Source organism: Pelecanus crispus, chromosome 11, assembly GCF_030463565.1.
Source record: "Pelecanus crispus isolate bPelCri1 chromosome 11, bPelCri1.pri, whole genome shotgun sequence".
Lineage (NCBI taxonomy): Eukaryota > Metazoa > Chordata > Aves > Pelecaniformes > Pelecanidae > Pelecanus > Pelecanus crispus.
The window spans coordinates 38,446,672-38,469,591 of NC_134653.1; the positions used below are offsets into that span (position 1 = coordinate 38,446,672).

The 22,920-nt window shown below is 43.8% G+C and overlaps 1 protein-coding gene across 2 annotated transcripts in view; it reads left to right on the forward strand.

The window, feature by feature from the left end:
• ARVCF (ARVCF delta catenin family member) overlaps positions 1-22,920 on the forward strand; it is a 171,274-nt gene that overhangs the window by 101,889 nt on the left and 46,465 nt on the right. The window contains exons 5-8 of one of the 2 annotated variants that reach the window (XM_075719248.1): positions 2,558-2,741; positions 17,476-17,593; positions 18,876-19,047; positions 21,319-21,336. In XM_075719248.1, the coding sequence (XP_075575363.1) occupies positions 2,558-2,741; positions 17,476-17,593; positions 18,876-19,047; positions 21,319-21,336 (492 nt within the window). The remainder of the gene's footprint in view (positions 1-2,557; positions 2,742-17,475; positions 17,594-18,875; positions 19,048-21,318; positions 21,337-22,920) is intronic. The other variant, XM_075719249.1, reaches the window with a different exon arrangement.

A 22,920-nucleotide genomic window follows, 5' to 3' on the forward strand; every position in this document is an offset into this window, starting at 1 on the left:
AACTTAGCTCTTCCCCATGCAGATGATTTAGAATCTCCCCGTTGTTTCCAGCTGCAGTATTTTGCAGTCTAGAAAGAACAGAAATGCAGGATCCTTACGAACGCTGTACTACGTTCCTCAGTTGATGCCATCTTTTCCTAATATTGTTGTTTTGACCACTGCAAATACCGAATGCTCCATTTATGTTCCTGCGAGGGAGCCCTGACATAACCCTCCAGAACCAGGGTATTCTGCACCCACTGTTCTCCGTTTGAATCTAGCTTTGCTCCAGAGATGATTATCCTGTATAATTTCCTGGATTTGTACATCTAGCTCAGTGCTGGATGTTCTGATTTTGCACTTGAATTTTGAAGTACTGAGCCAGCAATGCATTTATGGATTTAATTGTAATTATTTTTATATCAGTCAGTCTGATGTACTTAAGGAATTGGTGTGCAATAACTAAAGAAAGACTGCCTAGTGAAGTATTTAAAATTAATTGGGTAGCTTATAAGTCAGTTTTTAGTCTCATTATAAATATTGACTTGCATTTGTTTCTTGTATGGTGTATGTTTTTGAGCCAATTTGTTATGAAAAGTAAAGGCTTTCTTCCCCAACATAATGGGGCCAATTACCTTTTTCTGCTTGGTTTTGGTTTTTTTTCCGTATTGTCCATTGTGTCTGATGTCTTGCAATGACAAAGGGTGATTTATTGTAATGGGTGCACAGAGAAAATTAATTCCTATTTCACCTATACAGTCTTGTTTGAAAGCTAAAAAGTAGGTTATGAAAATCTCATGCAGTGTGTTGTCTATGAATAGCGAGGGAATTAGGCCAAAGAAGGAATGTTTTTGTATGGTTTTAGAAAAAGACTGAAAGAAACATTATGGTGTTCATTCTGTTGTCTGCCTCAGAGTTTATTAACTAATTAATATGGCCTGCTAAGTCTGAACAGATGCCTGGGTTTTGTAAAGATCACTTTGAGTAGGAGACGCCGTAGCATTTGACTTCGGAGGCTCTGCTAATCACCAGCCCTTGAGGTCATCCTGTAAGTGCCCGTCACTACTCAAACGGCGACAGAATTCCCATCCTGAGCCGGCACCTGCCATGACCCTATATGGATGATACCGGTATTGAACTGGGACGCTTGGCACTTGACGCTTCCCGCTTGTAGCAGCGGAAGGCTGAGTGTGAAGGAGGGTTCCCACGGGAGAGCTGCCGGCGCCGGCGTGGAGGCGGGTGCGGTGGCACCGCCGGCGCTGCGGCACGCTGGGTCGTGGCCCCGCCGCGGGCTCCCGCCGCGGGCTCCCCGGCTCCCACGTGCTTGCCGTGGGCTGACGGGTCCGGCAGGCCCACGTGCTTGCTGGACCGCGTGGCAAAAGCAATAGAACCAAAATCTTTTTCCGCTCATTTTTTTCAAGTTTGAAAATTGTAGGGTTTAGAGCTTGGAGTGGTTGAAAGGGGCTGAAACAAAAGGTTGCACCTTGGTTCTTTTGTGTTTGGCTTTAGACATGTGTGCTACAAGGTGAGTATCTACAATTACAAATCTGTAATATGCACGAATTCACAGCTGCTGTAGCACCAGGAGCCTCAGGTTAATATTGTATCCACTTAGGAAAGATCTCCTGTGTGTTCTGGGGAATCTGGGTTTTCCGTTTGGTCTCTCTGAAGTTTTGCTGGTCTTCATCCTTTTCCTTGGAGATCAAAAGTGTGCGTCTGGCTCCCTCCAGGTGTTGTTCCTGATAGTTCTCAAATGTTGGCAGGCTGGGCCTATGCAGACGTGACCTCTGAAGTCAGTGTCCTGGTTTAGCCCTGACCTGAGGAGCCCCAGCTATCGGGACAGGGATACGGGTCTGCTGGGAAGTCGTGTCGTTTATCTGAGACTGGGTATTTTTACAGTTGTAAGGCTGTTCTTCCGTTACGTTGTTTTGAAGTTTGACTTCTGCCTCCTTTGGCTCGTAATTGAGGTAAAAATGGAAAGACAGAGGAGTTCTGGTTCTCAGCTTCTCAAGGAATCATATGCTTGTTGGCACCAGGTGATTTGAACGCAGATACTGTCTGTGACAGGAGAATGTGCAAGTAAATAATAGAGAGGAGTCTTGAATGAAATATTGTCTTGCGCAGAGGATAAGCATAAGACCAATGATCCTCTATAAATTCATCCCTGTTTTTAAGACTTGCTCGATATACTTGCCTGCTGCACTGGATGAATTTTTACTTTTTGAGGCATAGCTAGAATTACAAGTGTGCCAAAATTTGTATATAGCAGAAAAATCCTATTAATCTCCAATAACACATCACATTTATGTACTCTGTTGTAGGACTTGATGACTTCAGCAATATCCGTGTCTTGATAAAAGTGCTTCCCTGCTTTTGGAAATGCTTCTGTTGCAGCGACTGTGGAATTTTCCCTAAGCTGTGTGCTAGTCTGGCATCTCATCGAGTGGTTTCACCTTTCATTTAGTTTTATGAATTAACCTTCTAGCAATTCTCTGTGAATCTAGTGATTCTATTTAATCTAGAGATTTTAAGTAGTTGTTATTCTCTTGTTATTTAATAATCCCTGTTTCTCCCGCAGGCACCCTGTGGAACTTGTCCTCCTACGAGCCGCTGAAGATGGTCATCATCAACCACGGTCTGCAGACGCTGACCAATGAGGTCATTATACCCCATTCAGGTTGGGAGAGTGAGCCAAATGAGGACTCCAAGCCTCGCGATGCCGAGTGGACAACTGTCTTCAAGAACACTTCTGGTTGCTTACGGTAAGGCAGAACTGCGGAGTATGCATCTGTTCACCAAGTCCTGCATTTAGGATTTTGTTAAAATTGTTTTGATTTGAAATAAAGTATCTCATACCTGTCATTTTTGCGGAGATATCCCCATTTCCGCGGCCACAGTAGCAATGCTTGGAGCTATTTGCCTGCCACGGACTCTTGTTGCAGGGCTTGTGGGTGTGAAGAGTGGGTCATTTATCCAGGTTAGGGGAAGTGGATCTGTGTGGGGAGGTGCATAATACAATGGAGAGTGACCCAGGTAAGGTTAACTGCTAAGTGTAGTACAAAAAAGCATTTTGCAATGCAAACTGTGCCATGTGTACTGAGAATCACGCTTTCATTTGTCGATTATACTGGGATCAGTGGGCTGTTTCTACAAATTTTTAGTACCTTCTCTCCTTCCCTTGATGGTGCTGGTTTTATTTATTTGAAAAGTGTGTTTTCAGACAACTGCCTTCTTGGTTTTAGGCTTTCCCCTATCAAAAGGCATTTTTTTGCAGAGGCTGGGGAACTGGTTTAATGGAATTACACTGAGCATGAAACATGGATCCAGTTTTAGCCGCACACACTTTTGTGGGCACACTCCTATTTTAAGCTGAAGTGACTAAGGACCTATGGGAAGCTAGTTAAGAGACTGAACTACTGACCATTTAGGAACCTATTTCTAATATTCCTTGCAAAGGAGCATTTTCTGGTTAGAAATTGTATTTGCATTTCTGAGAGCATCTTGAGAATAGGACAGTACGTGCTAGAAGCTGGGGTCAGGAGGAGTCCTTATGCAGTCTGAAGAACCAGTGGTGCCTAAACACAGAGTCTTTCATTTTGCTTTTCTTCGGGATAAAATAGTGGAGATGCCCTGTTAAATTCTTCAGCTTTATGGTGAAGTCAATTAGTTTGAACGAAACTAGTACAGATTTGGCATTGTACCTTCTGTTGCTCTGAAGTATACTTCTGCCAGATTTCTACTGATTAATGCTTCTTCAGAAGTTGGTTCATTTCTGTTTCTTGGGCTTGTGGTCTCTAAATTGCAATAACTATTCCCCTGAGTAGCTTCACAAATGAAGAAAGTAATGAAAAGTGTTCTGAAAGGGCCCATTACTGAAATTATTTGCAGTCCCGCTGGAAACGAAGGTCCTTTAAGTAGGCTCCAGACATCATAGGTTTTTACTTACTAGTGTCTTGTTTTCTAATGGTGTTCTGCAAGAGGAAATTAGTTGTGGTAGGGGATAAAAGGATTATCTGAATGAATATGAGATTCTCCAGTAAGTGTAGACAATAAATTGATCATTAGTAGACTAACCTAATTCACATCATAAATTTCTATTAGTATGTGCAGTGCCCTGATCCACTTGAACTTCTGCATTCCAGGATAGCTTTGGGGTTTTTTGTTTGTTGTTGTTTTGGGGTTTTTGTGGAGATTTTGGGGTGGTTTTTTTGTTTGGTTGGTTGGGTTTTTTTAATTGTATTTTTATTTTTAAGTAGGGTACTGGTTTTACAGGACATGCAAATGCTTGTGCCACTTTGGACTTTTCATATTCTTAAAGGCTAATGAAGAGGGATGTGGAGCATAGCAGTACTGAGATTTGTCAGAGAATTTGAACTTCTGGTAATTAAAAGTGGTCCTGATGCACTTCAAATGCATCAGGACAGCAGCCAGTGAATGGTGACTGCTTCTGTTGTTGAAAGGGGGGAAATGTATTTCAGTGCTTTCATCAGTAGTCTCTGCTGTCATAGTCATGTGGGACTATGTGCTTCCTTGTGGAAAATTTCAGGCTTCAGTCAGATGTGGGGCAAGGTGATTTCATGCTTGAAAGTAGTTGCTTAAGGTAAATGGAGAGGTGATGGCAGGTTAGCAGGGAAGGGTAACCTGGAAAAGGTAGTTTGCTCTCGCCATGGCACAGCAGAGAGACATTAACAACCTCTTGCACGGGAAGGGGGAGAGCTGTCTTGCTCTCTCCTTACTTCTTGCAGTGAGATGAAGTGAGTCCAAGACCACAAAGATACAGGAGTAGGTGAGATAGGAGCTTTCAGTTGATTGTACTTCTTGTTACAGTGTCAGTGATATTACATACCTTTTGTTAGAGCACTTCCAGATCTAGCGATAAAAAGGGACATATCAAAAGTAATTATCATTACTACTGTTGGAAATAATTTTGCATTGTTTTGTTGAAATCCTCTGCAGCTCATCCTTAAAAGCACCAGCAAGATAAGATAGCTAACGCCAGCAGAGAATAAATTGTTGCAGCCATCTGTCTGACAGACGTCAGTGTTTAAAAACCCTTTTGCCTGCTCTTCTCTTGTTGACACAGTGGCTGGTCCTAGAAATTCAATTTTCCATGAATGGAGCTTATTGCAGACTACAAACTGTTTCCCAGTTTGGTATTTAATTGGGAGGTTAGTCCTCTTGACGGTGTGCCAGCCTCCTGTGTCCCCTTGGGAAGCGAGCCTCACGTGTGTGCTGCGTTGTCTTCCAAAACAACCGAGAGAATCTTGGAACTTCGGAGGTTTCAGACGTCCTTGCAGTTTAGATATCCGAGCAGAAGACAGGCATTATGCACGCAGGATGGCATTCATTTCGCTATCATTTTTTCAGTTAATGAAGTTTATCAAGAGATGTGGGTGAGTTTGTTTCAAACTCAGTGATTCACTGCATGAACTGTCAGTTAATTTGCGCTTTTTTTTTTTTTAAACACTGCTTTCTGATCTTGCTTTGTTCTTAATCGAGGTCTCTCTTTTGATAATGTGGAGCCTTGGAAACACTTCAAAATAATTGAAAACAAGTAACTAAAAAAACCCTACAACCAACACTTATTTGCCTTTACCTCTTCTTAAAATCCCGATCCGTCACATTTTCCTTTCCAGTCCTATCCTGTCTACCACACTTTTTTTTCCCCTGTGTAATTCATTAGTCTCTCTCCCTCCTCACTTGGGGAGTTCAGGTGCTGGTGTACGTCCAGGTCTGAGTAGGGCAGGGTGAATCGTATCCGAAGTAGTCAACTTGGACTGCTTCTGCCAAAGGGTGGGTTCGTGTCTGGCATCAGCAGCAGAGATAGCGTAGTGTTGCAGGCATGTGCGGGGTGGAAGGATGCTTTAGCAGAGGGTCAGTAGTTGGGGCCAGTGTCTCAGCAGACATTTGTACCTGCACCAGCGCTGCTGTGCTTGAGAATTAACTTGGCAAGGTAAGAGCCGTGACCCGTGCGCTCCTTTGCCTCTTACCCAAAGCTAAGATAGCTTACTGGCTTTGTGTAGCCCTGAGTTCTGCCCGCTTTCTAAAGTAACGAAAATCCGTATGTGTTGCTTGATGTTGATTTTAGTCTGGATGGCCAAGGGACTTGTGCTGAGGAATGGATCTGTCTGAGCTGCCCTTTGAGAAAGCCCTGTGCATGATACTGAGTAACGTTGGACCTGGTCATTTACAAGCTGGAAATCAGAGAAACTCTGCAAAGTTTGTTATCATCGAGAATGCCATTCAAATACTGTCTCTTTTTGCCATAAGTTAAATAACTCTGGGATTACCTGTGATACTTAGTGATGTCCATACCAAACTACCATAGCTAACTGACAGTGTATACATAGCCAGTAAGAATCGAGGGAAGAAAAGGCAACTGGTTAAGGTTACAGTGACTTTGGAGACCAGCGTTTATTTCAAGAGCTCCTTCTAAAGTCAAGCCTTCTCCCATGGCTGTGGCCACTGTAGGGATCTTTTGGATCCTGATACCCTCTGGAACATGACGAGTGGGCTCTGTGTGCCATCCCACTCTATGCTTGACTTGCCAAAAACTCTATTCAAACAAATGTTTTGGGAATCCTGTATTCCCCTTTGCAAAATAAAGACTTGGTAGCACAGCCAGTTTGCAAACTATGATCTGGTAATGAAATTTATTGCATGTTTTTTCTGTAATCTTTACCAAGAAAGACTGAAGTTTTCAGAAACTAGTGCAGAGGATGACAATTTTGTCTCCATTCTCCTCCTGAGATTAGGAAAAACGTGTTTCCTCTTCCATTGCTGTGTTTTGTTTATAGGGGTAGACCCAATATGATGAATGGATCTGCAATGTCTGTAATAATTTTACTACTTAAAATGGTCATGAGCCTTGTGATAGATGCTAACTTGGGTGTAATTTTATAAAATAAAGGTATTCTTATACTCTGTTGAACCTATTGAGACAAAGAGGTATGGTGAAAATCTGGAAAGGAACAGTAAAAAACAAAGAAGAGATTGATCTATTGAAATTAAGTGGATTTTTGGTTATGGAAAAGTAGGACTGGGGAAGAAGTAAGGAAGACACTTGCTAGGAGAATCATTAAATATGCACAGATGTTCCTTTATTTGGAGTACAAGTTTCATGTCTTTGTATTTTATTCTTTCGGGTATGTGGAGAATGTCTCTTCTAGTTACTGTCTTTTTCTTTAAACCCCTAAATCCCTACTGGGATTTGCAATCCTGAAGCATTTGTTTTTAAAGTGTTCTATCCTCCAGTTTAAATAATGTAATGATTTGGGGCATCTTAACAAGGCCATTTCATGATCCTTCCTACAACTTTGGCCAAGACATTAAGGTGCTTTAGGCAAAGAGTCCAAGTTGAATTCCTTGTGGGATGACGGAGCTACGGCTAGCTCACATGGAGCCAGGCAGTGCCAGAGACCTTCGCTGGGTCTCCAGGTTTCTCCCAAGGTGCTTCCCTGCCTTAGAGGGGGAGCGCCGCGTCTGTGAGTCGGAGAGCGCTGCTGCAGTCACATTATCTTTTTTCTTTTCTGTGCAGATATCCACCATGATTCCTAGTTCTCTGGAAACAGCAAAGATTTTAATGGTTTAAAAAATTAAATTCATTCTGGGCTTAATTGCTGTTTTCTGCCTAATTACTTTTAATTCTCCCTTGGATTTTTTCACTTCTAAGAGGACAGAGTAGAACTTAGTTCCTAAATTGCCAACTTTCTAGTCTGATTCCTGTGCTAAACTGACCTGCTGTCAACAAAAGTTAAATGAATTAATTTGCATAGCAAACAGATGCAAAGTGCTCCTTTTTCCAGGGTACCATCTGTAGTTGCAGCATTTCTTGTCAATTCTCCAAGTACACAGAAATTCGCATTCACAAATAGCCTCAGGGTTCAGAGACCTGGCCGTGGGTGTACGAACACAAACAAACTGCACCCACTTGACTTCCACCAAAAACATTCATTCTTCAGATCAAAATTGCACGTAACAGCTTGTCCGACATCAGCTCCTGAGAAGGGACAACCTGGTGGCTAGAGCTGTAACTCTTGACGAGTGTGGATTTAATTGCTGCTCTGCTACTATTCTGACATAATTACAGGCAAGATTAATGGTATGAGCCTTTTTGTGGTCTAATTTTTAATAGCCCTATCTCCTTCTGGTTTTGGTGAGATTCAGGCTCCTAAGTGCCTGCGTGGATCTGGACTTCAGTCACCGATCTTCACGTTCCTGTCTTTAACGTGGGGCTGGCGCCTCTGTCCTTGCCTTCCCCTGAAGCTGGTAAATGCCAGCAGTTCAGGGGTTGTGAAGGGGCTGGTCCTAGAGACAACAGCTGGGAATAAGCACCTCCTGTAGGCGTAAATTAAGAGTTCAGTCCCGTGGAATGGAAACCTGAGAGTTACGGTAAGGGTGAGATACGATGTCTGAAGACATGAGATACGGACTCGGTAGATTCCGAGCCAAAAGCATGCTCCGCCAGCATGAGAAATGATGTATAAGTGTCTGCAGGCTCCTGTTACTTTTATGTACTTCAGAGGAAGGAGGACTGCAGGAGCCTGATAGTAAATCATTAATACTGAGGATGTGCCAAGTAGAGTTTTTGTATGAGAATGTTTTAAGCCTTTTTCTGAGGAGGACAGAGAGCATTAAGGTACATGTGTGTACATCTTGTGCCGCAGAGTAACTTAGCGTGCTTCAGTCACACGTAATACTGCTTAATGGTAATGAACTCGTTCCTCGAGTCCTAATGTCTTTATGTACTTGTGAATATACATATGCATGCAAACACCTACAGCACACGCTGTTTGTAGCAGGAGCGTGTGCGTCTGAGGCACGTGGAGGTAAAGAAGGCTTAAACGGAATCTGTGGTCTTGTTTTGGCAGAAAAGTGCTCTCTCTGCACCTCGGTGTGAGTGTCTCTGATACTGCTGTGTCCAATTTTTCTTCCCATCTCTGCATGCTGAATTTAAGGAAAGGAAGAAAGGCTGTCAAAACCAGGTGCTTATGCCCTCCTTTCTTATTAATGATGAATGTATGGCTTTTCTCTGAAGAAAAATGCTTGGGAATTACAGCTTTCGAAGTGAATTACCTTCAAGCTCTATCCATCTTTAAATCCTGCAGGCATGATAATAGTATGTGGTGATAGTCGCATAGTATTTGTCCTACCTGCACTCTCGTATACTTGAGGCAGCCTTCATCTCCAGCTGACTGAAGGAAGAAGCACTTAAGTGCAGATCTCTGACCTGGAAGCGCTGTCTAGTGAAGAGCAGGGCGCGGGAGGTGAAGCTCGGGTGATGCTGCAGTGCTGCCAGCCGAGCTGCCCTCGGTGGCGGGGGAGCTTTGCTTACTGAAGCATGGCAGGACAGAGGAGATACGTAAATGTCAGTTCTCAGGTGCTCGCTTTTATTCTCTCTTTTTTTTTTTAATCAGCAGCAAGTTAGTAATTGAGCTTCACGGGTCTAGCGTTGGTGCAGAGCCCTCCTTGCAGCAGCTGCACTTGTCCCCCACTCCAAAAAGGATTCTTCGACAAAGTCATTTGATTGACTTTTAATCGGTGTGCTCTCCTGCTGCAGTTCAAGTAGCCCTTTTGTAGGGCACTTGTTTAACCCAGGAGGCTGGACAGGACTTGTACAAAGCTCAGCACTTCCCTGTCCCACCCAGAGCGGATGAGGACAGATGCTGCCGTGTGTCTGTCCGTCCACCCACCGTGCCGGGAGACTGGTGCACTTGTTTTCATACTGGGCTCAGCCCTTGGGAGATTGCTGCTCCAGAAACTGCAGCTAGCGGTGCTGTCGGTGTTTTGTTGTGCAACAGGTACTTTTGAACTGGACTTTCAGCAAAGGAATAGTTTCAGGAAGAGAGAAAAACTGAACAGAAATTTGCCTGTGAATCTTCACTTTGGAGGCAGCAAGCAGCATGGAAAAGGGAGAAGCTTATCTGCCAACCCAGACTGGAAAAAAACCAACTCAAATTAAAAACCCACACAACAGAGTGGAGTGAGCGAAGGCAGTTTCTTAATTAGCTTACTGATTCTGTGCAGGATCACAGCATATGGCTGTCCTGGGGCTTATATGATGAGCAGAGCGTTTAATTCGTGCTAGTAAGGAGCTGTTAGGGTTCCTCCTGACAGTTCCTGATGTTTAGCTTGTAATATAAATAAATTATGCATAGATTTTAGCAGCAGAGACATAACCTAGTTACATGCAACCTTAATGCTTTACAATCAAATCTGAAGTATAAATTTAAAGTTGTGCACTTGCTTATTGCCTTCCGTCATTCCTTAGGAATGAATCTGGGTCCCTTCTCCCTTGGCTGTCAGTGAAGGGAATCTACGAAAACATCTGTCGCTGTGGTGGGGTGAAGAGCGAGACTGCAACAAAGCGCGCTGCAGTCATTGTAATGGACATAGTTTGCTTTGGAAGGTTGTATTTTTGAGATTCTTTTCACATTGCAGCAAGCAGAGCCCCTTAGCCTTTCCTCCAAGCAGAGACTGGAATGATTTGGAAGCTAAGTAGCTGCTGGGCATCGTGGAATTCTTGTGTAGTGCGTTTCTGCATTGTTGTGCATTGCAGGAGAGCCAACCTGAGGCCCTCCGAGTAGGTCATGCAGGAGGTGAGCCTTTTACTGAAAAGGCATTACACGATGTTTTGGATGTAGAAAGCTACAAATAACAAAGGATGGACTGGACATCTGTACCTTGTTAAACTGCACTGCTGGCCGTTGAGGCCTGGCTTACTGCAGGGAGCTCCTGTAGGCAGCGCTGCCATGAAACGAGACGTGACGCTGTGCTTTGTAGGTCCCTTGCTCCGTGCCAGACTGAGCTTGGGAAGTCCTTCTGCAGGGGTGGCTTTTCGTATGTCCTCTTTTGAGCGTTTGACCAACTAAACAAAACCAATCCCTTTATTCAAATAGCTGGAAGGGGTTTACGTGCAAGGCAACCGGGGCTGCTCCGCTGCTTCTCTCTTCGGTCTAGCTGGCAAGTGGATGCTCAAGCGGAGCAGAAGTCTCCAGCGGGATCTCCTGCCCGGATCTGATATGCCTTTTCTCAGTTGAGCAGCTGCTCCCTGCCTAACGTCGCCATCAGGATTGCTCCCCTGTCTTTCTGCTCGTTTCATTTGGACTTTGGCTTCTTCCTATTTTCTTTATCGTGTTCTCCGCTTGATTTCCGATTCAGCTGTCTGTTGCCAAACTCCATTGTGTTGTACAGGGCTCTTTGACCAGCACTGCCTGGATCGGGCTATCTTTGTGTCACAGGCAGCTTCTTTCTTTTTCTCTCTTATTTTCAGAACAATGAACTTAATACCAATTAAACTTTCTGGTATTTCCTGTGAACTGAAGTATGGAATTCATTCTATTTCTACATGAAATGATGGAATGATTTTAAAATGCTGTATATTCCTCCTTTGGGACATTCAGTACCTAGAAATATGCTCGGAAATAGAGTACATTTACTGCAGCTATTATTTATCAATCTCCTTTGGCTGACATCCAAATGAAAATTTCTTAATAGTGAAGCAAAGTGTGGGTGTGGAAGGGTGTTTTATAGCAAGGGTTCTGACTGTCAGAGTAGGTGGATAGAGCAACTAATATATTTAAATTAGGCATGTGAGAACCTTGTAGGTTTTTTATCAGCTGAAGTATATAAAACTGAGTGTCTGGAGAGCGAATCCTCGGCGATGGCGTTAGTCAAGGTCTAGCGAGGTGTGCGTGCTGCCTGCCAGCTCCACCGCGGCGCTGCCGTAACGCAGCCCGCTTGCCAAGTCTCGCCTCCTCAACCCGCCGGGAAGCCCCGGTCGTTCGTAGCGCTCTGGCTCGTAATGGTCGCAGGGATCCTTATCTTCAGCAGTGCTGAGGCAGACGATGCAGGAGCCAGTGGTGCTCCTGCTTTTGAGCCTGGTGACACAAAAATAACTGTGAGAAGGTTGATAGCAAAAAGTCGGATTCATTTGGGCAATCTGAGACCCTGCAGTGTGCACAAGGAGGCTGTTGAGAAGAGCTTGTCGCTGCCTCAGCTTCAGCTCTCGTCCACGCTCCTTCCAGAGAAAGGTGGAAATGTTATACCAGCAGGGTATCTTAAAAATTTCCAGTTCAGCTTTCTATTTATATGAAAAACAAAGTCCCCAACCTGCTGTCTCTGTCCCCAGCTGGGTCTCTGAACAAAGTGCTTTTTACACGCGCTGAACTGCAGCGGGATGGTGGGTGTTCGGTCAGACTCACCCCGGCTTCCAGCTTCATCTGCAGCCCGGCGGGACAACGGCTGATGGCCAGGTGGCACACACAGCGATAGTCTGGGAAATACTGGTTTTAACGTTCAGAGAAAAAAATGTGTGTCTTTGATGCTTGTATTTTCAAGTTTCTCTTTATCATTAAAAAACAAAACAAACCAACCACCACAAAAGCTGTGGAGAGATCTCCACTCTATCTTTCAGATTGTTAGGGAGAGCACAGTGAGGGCATTGCTACATGATTTGCATTGAAATAGTGCAAATTACATGCCATGCATTTAATTACTTTTAAATCTTTTCTCTTGAGGATGATTTTAGTGCGTGGCACAGATAGTAGTAACAGCTCACCTATCCTAGAGGTGATGAATACCAGCTCTGTTCTGCAGATGTAAATGTTACGTTCAGACTTGCAAATTATTAAGACTATTTGGTGATAATGATAACCTTATCTAAAGCATGAACAGATTTCTTGGCACATTACCCGCCATTTTCTGAAGTCTTTAATACCAACAGACTGGATTCCTAGCCTGATGTGTGTCTGTGCTGGTAGGTATTTACTTTTATTTAACATTTACTTAGTGCTCCTCTGTTTTGTTTTCCCAGGGAAAGCATATATTTGAACATCCTTACAAATCCTCTGTCACTAGTCCTGTCTACAGTCTGGACTCCAAGAATTTGAGGAAGAATCCAGGTCGCTTTTTCCAGCTGAAGGCTGGGGACTTAAAATCTCTGGAATGAGATTTGTGCTTTACTGTTTTACATAAAATCAGTCATGCAGTTGGTTTCCTTCCTACGTACTTCGAGTAACATGGACAGTAATTCCATGTCTTGCTCCTAGAATGGGCTCTTTTGAGTGTGTTGTGTATATTTACATTAAGCACGCTGTGAAGCTTTCTGTTACCCTTTGTAGTGTGATGTGAGAAACATAGTGTTGTTTTTAAAATACATTTTTTATTTAATGGACTCTTGGAGAAGTATTAAAAAGCAGGGAAAGGCAGGGAGAGCAGCAGAGGCCTCTCTGGCGGTGAAGAGAAGGCGAGGGATGCAGACCGTACAGCACACCAGAGATGAGGGGCAGGTATCAGTCGTCACTGTTCTGTGTGAAAGTGGTTAGGGTAGTTCCTCCTCCCCATTCCCACCCATTTGAACAGGCAGTCAACTTTATTTTCATTTATAACAGGATTTTGCACACCATCAGTGCCTCAAAAGCCCGGCAGAGTTCCTGTTTCAAGTTGTTCAAATTTAAAAAGTATCTTTGACTTCATCTATAGAGGTTCTTGATATTAAACTGCCCCAGCAAGCAAGTCACTGAAATCATAGAATCATGGAATCACAGAATCGTTTAGGTTGGAAAAGCCCTTTAAGATCATCCAGTCCAACCAGTAACCTACACTACCAAGTCTACTCTAAACCAATCAAGGGCAGACCAGACTGAACCATGTCCCCAAGTGCCACCTCTGCCCGTTTTTTGAACGCTTCCAGGGATGGGGACTCCCCCACCTCTCTGGGCAGCCTGTTCCAATGCTTGACCACCCTTTCCATAAAGAAATTTTTCCTAATTTCCAACCTAACCCTCCCCTGGCACAGCTTAAGCCCATTTCCTCTCGTCCTAATGTGTTTAATGTGAAATAATGTGTTTAATTCCAAAACCTTTGGGCCGTTCCCGTCGTTGCATGGCAGCCTAGCTCCTAAGTAACAAGAGTTTACAAGCACCTCAGCTAGGGTTTTGGCTTCCTTTTCTATTTGGTGTCTTGTATCAAACACTCCATCCACTGAAGAATTAATTTTCTTCTGATACAAAACAATGCTTGTCTAATGCGTAGAAGAGTTCTGTGAAAAGCAAACTCTCTACTTTATCCCAGTCCGGATGCCATATGTTGCATATCTGTCTGTTGCATGAGTTCAGGAAGTTTCTGCCCTGGGCGAGGCTTTGCATTCCTTCTGCGGAGTGTCACCCTGCGCGAGACAACTACAAACCCTCTGTTAACGTCTGCTGGAATCTGTCGCCTCTTTGTTGATTTTCATCGCTCCTGAAAGAAGGGTGTTTAGAAACTTTGCTTTGAAAGTTTCCTTTGGAACAGGATTGAGTTACGTCTTTCATTCCATAATGTGTAATAGATCTGTAAGATGCATCAAGAACAATTCCAGTGCAGATGTGAAATTGGAAGAGATTTTTTCCTGACTCCCGTCAGTGGAGCGCAATATCAGGTTGGCTGTTCCATTGCAGTTTCTGTCCTTATTTGAATGACCAACGCTAGCCCTAGCTCTCTTGTCCACGTAATCACTTTTGTCTCCGCGTTGGTCCTCCCTGAAGAACCAAGACGTGAATTTGACTGATGATTAGTGTTTTTCAAGGAGGTAGACGGTGTAGAGTCGTAACTCCCTAAGGCAGAAATGCAACCTGGCGTTTTCCTGGGTTGCAGGAGCTTTTGAAGGTTGCTCTGGATCATGGGAACCAACCCTGGGAGCACTTCTCCTGGGATTGCCAGATGGGAACTTACTCAAAGCATACCATCCTCGCTTTCACCATGCTTGCCTTTACTTAGTGCTTAGGGATGTTTGGCATACTTGTGCATATTCCCATGGGATTTGGGAGACCTTCGCTGCCTTTGCAGTGTTGGAGCAGCAGAAAGAGCAGACTGTGAGGCAGGTGCTGATCTCCCTGGGCTTAGTCTTTCCGAGGTCTATGTTGCCTAGACTTCTGTGCAGAAGAATGTGAGCTCTCCAGTAGGTCTGGGTTGTAGTTCCAGACAAGGAATTGGGTTTTGTTGTTCTGTGTTAGATAAAGCCCATGGGCTGCAGGAATCTCACTACCCAAGGAGGGAGGAATATCAGAATCACAAAAAGTCGGGTATTTATAGAGATGTTGCTGCATGAGATGCTCATAAGGATACATTTTCTGATGTGTTAGTTACGACATTAAAACTGCAGAGTTTGATGTCTGGATAACTTATTCATAGCATTAATTAGCTATTAATTTGATCCTGCAGAGTTTTCATGCTTATTTGTGTGTGATAATGTGGGAATTTTTCTTGAGGCATTAATTTTCGGTGAATTTTTCTATACTTGAAGATCCAGCAAGTGATACCAGCAAGTCACACTGTTACTGATGCACTTTTATAGTATCTTTTCCAATTATAACCTTGTCAATGTCTACCTTAATATTAATCCTAATATAGACCAAGGAATAAGAAAGCAGGATACAAAATACTGTGATGCTGTGGTAACCAAAGCAGTAAAACAAATGTGCTACAAATGTGGTAGCACAAATGGACCATAGAAAAATCTCTTATGAATGGGCCATGGGGCAAGAAAGGTGCGAAGGATTTTTTTTTTTTTTTTTTTTTGCAAAATTTGATTGATTTATTTTTTTGAAGTCTGCAAGTCTGTTATGTATTTTAGCTCTCTATTTCTAAGACTTAATGAGGGAATAAGAAATGTGATAGACAGCTCCGGATAAGACTGGTTTTAGTGCACCTCTGTTACCCTCAAGCTTGGTAAGTAATGTTCAACTTTAATAGATGTGCTTGGAGGTGGAGCTGCTATCGTTTATTGTTATACCTCCTGAAAGGTATCGCAGAGAATTTGAATTCTAATTTCAGTTTCATAAAGACTTTACATTAAAATTCACATTTAGGCTCTTGATACGAAAGGATTAGTACAACTGGAGACTGAAAAATGGCATGTAGAATTCTCTCTTCCATATGTCCCATGGAATCATATTTTAATATCCATTTTACCTGCCTTGTATCAGCCAGTGCTAGAGGTGAGGCTGTGTGTTAGGATTTGGGGAAGGGATCCATCTATCTGTGCGTTTCATTTGTGTTCTTAATTGAAAGTTAATGTGCTGTTACAGCAACCAGCTCACAATTAAGTGTCTTCATATTTTGAGAGGTCTCTGAGAAAATGTGGTCTTTTTTTTCCTAGTCATCCAATTAACATACCAGCCTGCCTGGGTGATGGGGGGACATGGGAGGGAACCATGATTGATTTGTTAATTACTTGGAGATTGGCAGTCCCTCTAGTTAGTTAAAAAGAAAAATTGGCTTCTGATAGCAGAAGGTAGTGATTGTGTCCTGAGCTTTTGAGAGCTATAACCTTACACGGGTTTGTGGAATTCAAAGAGCCTGAAAGCTGAAAGGTTGGCTATGTTGTTGTCGAAATTAGTGCATTTCAGCTTTGAGAAAACTTCCCATAGAGGTTTTGCCAGCGAGCACTATTAAGAATCATTTTGTCGCTTCATTCCGTGCCACCTCCACACCCCCAAAGAAAATTTAAAAAAGGAAAAAAAAAAGGGAACATTGGAAGATTGACTTGAATTTTACTTATTTACTGGGTAATGGCAGGTTGATGCTTATGCGAGGCTGGGGCTTCAATATGTGGTGTGCGTGCTTGCTGGACAAGTTCATAGCTCCCCTTAACAATTTCTGCAGTCATTGATGCGTGCAACTTCAACAGCTCCGAGTAGCCTTTCGCTGCTGTCTCGCATCTACCCGTGCCATTCTCTTGTACGATGTTTTGAGAAATTTAAAGCCATATAAACATACTGACTGTCGTCTTTCACTTTCTAAATGTGACTGATCCAGGCTTTGTGCTGAATCTGCTGTACACAGTGTGAAAGGTGGGCTTTAAATGTCAAGCTGTGGGATTTAAACTGGGTGGCAGTAACTTGCAGTCAGAAAGCTGGGGATACAGAAGGGATTTGGAGAACCTTTGAGCAGTCAAGGAGACAGCAGTGGTACGTGGTGACTCCCATCTGACTTCTTTAGAGCAGATGGGGGCCAAAGAAAGCGAAGAACAGTTTTGTATACAGATTGATTAAATATAGCTTACTGTACACCTGGTTTTAATCTTTTTCATTTTTCAATTTCTGTGGCCATGAATACTGTTGAGCAGTCTTGTGATTCTGCATATTTTTCTTAAGGTGATGGAAGTATTTTTCAGATTTAATTTCAAAGCCAGAACTTTTAATTTTTGGTTTGCGTGTTGGTTGCTCTCAAAACTCCTGTTCAGCTTAAGGTATACCGCTGGGCTCACCAGCAACTCGGGAAAATGTGTTTGTAGGCACCTCTGTGACTGCGTTCCCCTTTTCGTTCAGATTCTGGGAGTTGCAGATGTGCAGTGCCCATATTTTACCGAGATTTAATAGGTTTGTCAGACTACTTAGCCTCCAAATTGTTCATCCAACGTAATGAGTTCTTAATAATTGTAGTATAAATCGACGCACCTTCAACTTCATGGTGAAGGTTAGAGGGTTAAATTTTCTTTTAAATCTCTCCTGTTAGGAATGTGAGTTCCGATGGAGCAGAAGCACGCAGAAGACTAAGAGAGTGCGATGGCTTGGTGGATGCCCTCCTTCATGCTCTACAGTCTGCAGTTGGCAAGAAGGATACAGACAATAAGGTGAACTTGAGTAGTAATCTTAATGGATGTTTCCATTGATTTAGGCTGAAGTGTTGTGCTGGGATCTGACTTCTGTTTGCTAGTACCAGAAGGGGATTATGCTTGCCTCAGAAAATACAGTAATTATCTTCCTCTCATCTGTCGTGACATCCATGGTACTACTGATGGGGTATCAGCATGGTGCTGCTGCGATACCTTGTGTGGCTGACGAGCTGAGCGCAGGCAAGTGTTTGTGATAGGAGGGGAGAGCAGTGCTTTGTTATCGTTGGTGACGCTACCGCTATTGTTCTGCGTTACTTAATTGGCATTTATAAGTGCAGTCTCCAAATCAGAATTGAGTCCCATTGTATTGCTCTTTGCACGATACCAGCAAAGGAGTCAGTTCCCATTTTAAAGACTTCATTCAGCACCATCTTTAAAGACCGTAGTGCTTAGATATTAAGTTTTGTCTTCAGACCTGCAGCACTTTCACTGTGGCTTTTTTTTTAGGTGCAGATTTTTATTAATCTGTTTTTATCATAGTCTCATCCTGTGGTGCCTGAAAGCATATTTATATGCATAAGGGATATCACAAATTTAGCCTTTTTAAAAAAGAAAGAGCATACTAATGCTTTATAACACCAATAAGGCTTGTAGAGCATCATTATCTTATTCTGAGTCGCACCATGTGATGGACGGTACAAGGGAATTATAAAGCCCTGTCACTTAATCAGATAATTTTGGAAGTGGATTTTGTAACCACCTGGTGGCTTCCATCGCAACCTACAGAGCATTGCTCTGCTCTTGTCAGAACCTGATGCACTACGGATTAGCTATTAGTACAGGACAACGTGTGTTCTCCTTGAAATCCTCACTGGGCCTAGGTTTTGACCCAGAGAAAATTTAATAAAATGGGCCCCTTGGGGATTGTAAAGGTTAGAAGAATGAGAGAGAGGCTGGTATTAAAATAAGATCCTTATATGATCATTTTTTGCTGTGTGTTTGATCTTCTGGTGAATTGCATTCTTTATGGGAGATTGGGTGGTATTTTTGATTAGAGAGTTTTCATTTTGAATGGGTACTATTTATGAAGCACTTCACTCTTGGAAGAATAAAATTGGTTTTAGAACAAGGAACGAACCTTAATTTAAGGGGTCTTGACTAAATCTTCCTTGAAAGCTACATTCTTTTCCTGGGGCAGGTGGGCTTTTTTTAAATTCCCCCAAACCCTCCGCTGTATAATATAACGGTTTGTAAATAAGAGGGTGCAATACTTGTTGTAACATAAATTTCTCTGTAACAGTCTGTGGAGAACTGTGTGTGCATCATGCGGAACCTTTCCTATCATGTCCACAAAGAGGTCCCCGGAGCTGATAAGTACCAAGAACCAGATGCCAGTCAGACTGCAAGCACGGGAGGCTCTCAGAAGAAGAAGAAAGACGATGCTGGTTGTTTTGGTGGAAAAAAAGCTAAAGGTACGTGTTCCAGAGAGCTCAGAACTGGAAATGGATTTGGGGGTAAATTTTGCTCTCGCAAGCACATTCATCGTGCTGGTTTGGAATGATGCAGTTCGTGGAGGTACGTGTTCGTATTGTCCTGGCATGTGTTCATCTCCCTTGTTGTGTTGCTACTAGATATTTGGGAATTTTTTCCACGATTGCTATAGTTTTGTTTGGCTTTAAATGAGTGGTGCATGCTGACAGATGACACTGCTGTCGGACAAAGGTGGATGTGCTCTGGCTCTCCTCCGCGTCGCTGCGTTCTTCCATCTGTCAGACCTGCGCCTCGCCCGCTTGCTTGGCTGTACAGCACGTCGCGGCCTCGGGAAGCCGGGCCAGCATGCGCTCATCCCCGTGCACGGCAGTCCCGTCTGCACGTCTTCCATCCCTCCAGTCTCTCACATTTGAAAACAAACTAAAAGCCTACCCTCCCACTCACAACCAAAACATACAGCCTCCCAATTCTGTCACTCTTTCAGTAATTTAAATTGCAAACGTGATTTTGTAGCTTTTAATTGTCAGTCACTTTTAGACCTGTTCTCTCCTCTGGGGCGTGAGTGTTGCAAATGAGTTTCATTACAAGAGAGGATTAATAGTCTCAGTAACCCCCCCCTTCCATCTTTCCTTTAGAAAGAGACGCTCAAATTATACCTGTTTGCTTTGTTGTTTTAGAAAAATGACTGTTCTAGACTGAATTCAGAGATAATTAACTCCATTTTCTGTCTAGGCTCCATTCTCCTCATTCATGTGTACTCACATCCTGGCTTACTATTTATAGCCAGGTCTAAGGAAGGTTTTGGTCCTGAAAAGCTGATATGGAATTGTTTGAACTTGACAGACTGCGTGCTGCATGTTACTCTTCCTTTGATCTGACCTGTGCGTGTTATTAAAATGTTACGTGTTTCCATATGTGTTAGGGAAGTCATCACAGTGTGAACTTGCTTTTGCAGACTAGTCTGTCATCACCTAGATTTAAACTGTGTTCAAGAAAGAAAATCAAATAAAAAAATTTATGGGAATCTTCTAATGACTGGGGGGAAGAAACTGAAGAAAGCATTTTACCTGCCTGCTCAGCCTGTTCTCACAGTGAATGACTAAAACTTCAGCGTGATATCCTTTGGAAACGTGTGCCCACTCGAGCCTGTTCCCTGCCACTTGCAGCCCTTGTTGTTTTGCCGCTCGAGAGCAACGCGGTGAAAACATTCCCAGAGATAAAAGCTGCGAGCGTGCAGCGCGGGAGGAGGGGAGCGTGCTGATGGCAGCCCTCATCGTCCTTGGATGACGGCACAAAGTGCGCGCTCGGGTGGCCGGCCGTCCTCCGACGTCTGCCCGGGGCCGACCTGCGCACGCTTGCGCGTCTGCGCGCCCTGGTACCCTCTGTTTGTCGGCCAAAGCATCCCATCGCGTCTTTTTGGGGCAAACTGGTCTCAAAATCATCTGACGCTGAGGATGAACCCGCAGATTTCAGCAAGCAGTGCAGGTGCTCGGTGACAGCTTGGGCTTGGCTCCGTGCGTTCAGCAGGAAATGACAATTTCCCAAGTCTGTTGGAATGGGGTTTTCCCCCCACCCTTTGCAGCGCTCTTTTTAAAGTGTGCTGTTCTCTAGAGGGAAACCAACTGGTAATAATGCTGAGCTCGCAGCCGGCAGTATGTAGATCAGAAGGATAGATGGGGACAGGCAACTGTTGTGTTTTTAAAAAAAAAAAAAAAAAAAAATTAAAATCCATTAATTAATAAACGTGCTTTTAAAGTCATAAAGAGAAACTTCCTTTTCTCACTGTTAAATTTGTATGAATACCTGGTTGAACCTGCCTTAATTTTCTCAGTTCAGGACTTTAAAATAGATCAGTTCTCTCCCCCTCTTGTTCACTTAATCTTGCAGTGTTTCCATGTTTGTTTTATTTTACTTCATGGTCATCAATCATAGCATTTCAAACACCTCTGCAAAAAGGGCTGGCCACCCTTCTGTCCCCTCAATTCTGTGAGCACCTTTTCATTTAATGAAAAGAGGAAGAAAAAAAAAAAAAACCTGTGCAGATAAAGACTGGTTTTTCAGCAGGAACAAAAGGGAGAAAGTAAATCTTGTTTTGGTTTGGTTTTTTTAACTGATGAAAGTTCTGTAGTATTCTTGTAATACTCAGGTTCTGAACCTGTTCTGTGAAATTCTGCCTCTCTGTGACTGTTCCTTTGTATTTTCTTCCTTCCTGTAAATTTTTGTTTTTCTTTTGCTGCTTTTCTGGTAATTAGAGGAGTGGTTCAATCAAGGTGAGTCTTTGCAATACTTTCTTTTCGTCATCGCCATAATATGCTTTGTTCAGCTTTTACATGCCAGGCTAAGAGCTGAGATCAACGTCCCGTTCATTGCCCTTCTCTGCTCCCCCAGTGCATCCTCCCGGTCATTTCAGCAGGCATGGAAATCCTCTCATTGAGTGAACATTTTCAGTTTGGTCTTCCCACGCTGAGAATGGAAAAGACAAGGGTTTATTCATTCCTGGTGTGAGTGCGGCAAGGGAATTGGTTTGCAACTAGCCTGACAACCCCGTGCATGAGAGAGGGAACGCCCAAGTGTGCCGGCGGCCTCACCAACCCTGCCGTATCAAAGTACAGCTTTGCTACCTGGTCTGGGTAGCGGGAGCCATGAAGATTCAGCAGCTTGGATGAGTATTCGCAGGGGTTCTTGGTATTTTCTCTGCTTGGGCACGCGCGCCTCGGCTGCTGCATCTTTGTTGCTGGCGCTCAGACTAGTTAGATGAAGCCACCCCCAGTCAGCGCCGTGGGGGATGCGCCCTTTAGTTTCTCCTCCCAGCACAATAAGTAAAATTGCAATTGGAATACACAAGGCTGAGGCTGAAGTTTGCCTCCCTCGCTTCTCAGCTGGGAAGTTGTTAGGCTGAGTGCCCTGGAGCCTCCCAGTGTGTCACGGAGACTGGTTCGGGGGTAAGGGCAGGGTCATTCTGTTTGTGGCACTTGCTTCACATCAGTGGGTGCTGGAGGGCTGAGCCAAAGGCGAAATGGGGGGCACCTAATTGCTCCACCCCGCAAATGGCGCTCAGCAGCGTACTGCAGACGCTGCCTTCAGGCTGTCGCTGGCGAGCCTGTGGAGGACGGGCACGTTGGCACGACAGAGCTCAGCCCTTGCTTTCTGTGGCTCCTGCAGGCCGGTTCAGCGGGCGTATTAACGCGCTGCATCGACGGCTGGGGGGCGAGGGGGGATTGTTATGAAGAATCTCTTTCCCTTCAACTTTTTTAACCAGCAAGAAGGTGTTTGGGAATTAATCCTTCAGCGAAAGTGGTCTAGCTGAATAGCTATTTTGATTATCCGGTAAAGCAAAAGGACATTTGAGGAAGATCAACAAGAACATTAGTGGTTAATAACGCTGGGTCACACTTCAAAGTCCGTACTGAGTTTCTGACAGATTGAAAATGCCGAAGGTCATGTTTTGGTTGTTTCTTACATAATGAAAAGTAGAGGCGGGGGGAGAGGGCAAGAATTTTAATCCCGCTGTTTTGGAGACTGTAAATTGCATCTTGCACAAGCAAGTCTCATGTCAGGCAGTTTTCCCAAACCAGAGTGCTGTGCCAATTCCTACAGCCAGGTCTCATAAAACAGACCTGTCAGCAGGCATGTTCAAAGCTGTCTGTCTCTTGGCAAAGTTTGGAGCTATGCTTCTGATCCAACAGCATCGTCTTGTCCCTGGCACACCTCGGGCTGGAAAACTTGGAGAGCAGGGAGTTGCATAGAAGGGCAGAAACGGAAATGCACAAAAAGAGGATCCTAAACTTCTCTACTGCTGGTGTGGCCATCGCAGCGTCCCTGTGCGCTAGCGTTGCTGACGGGCTGGAGTGACG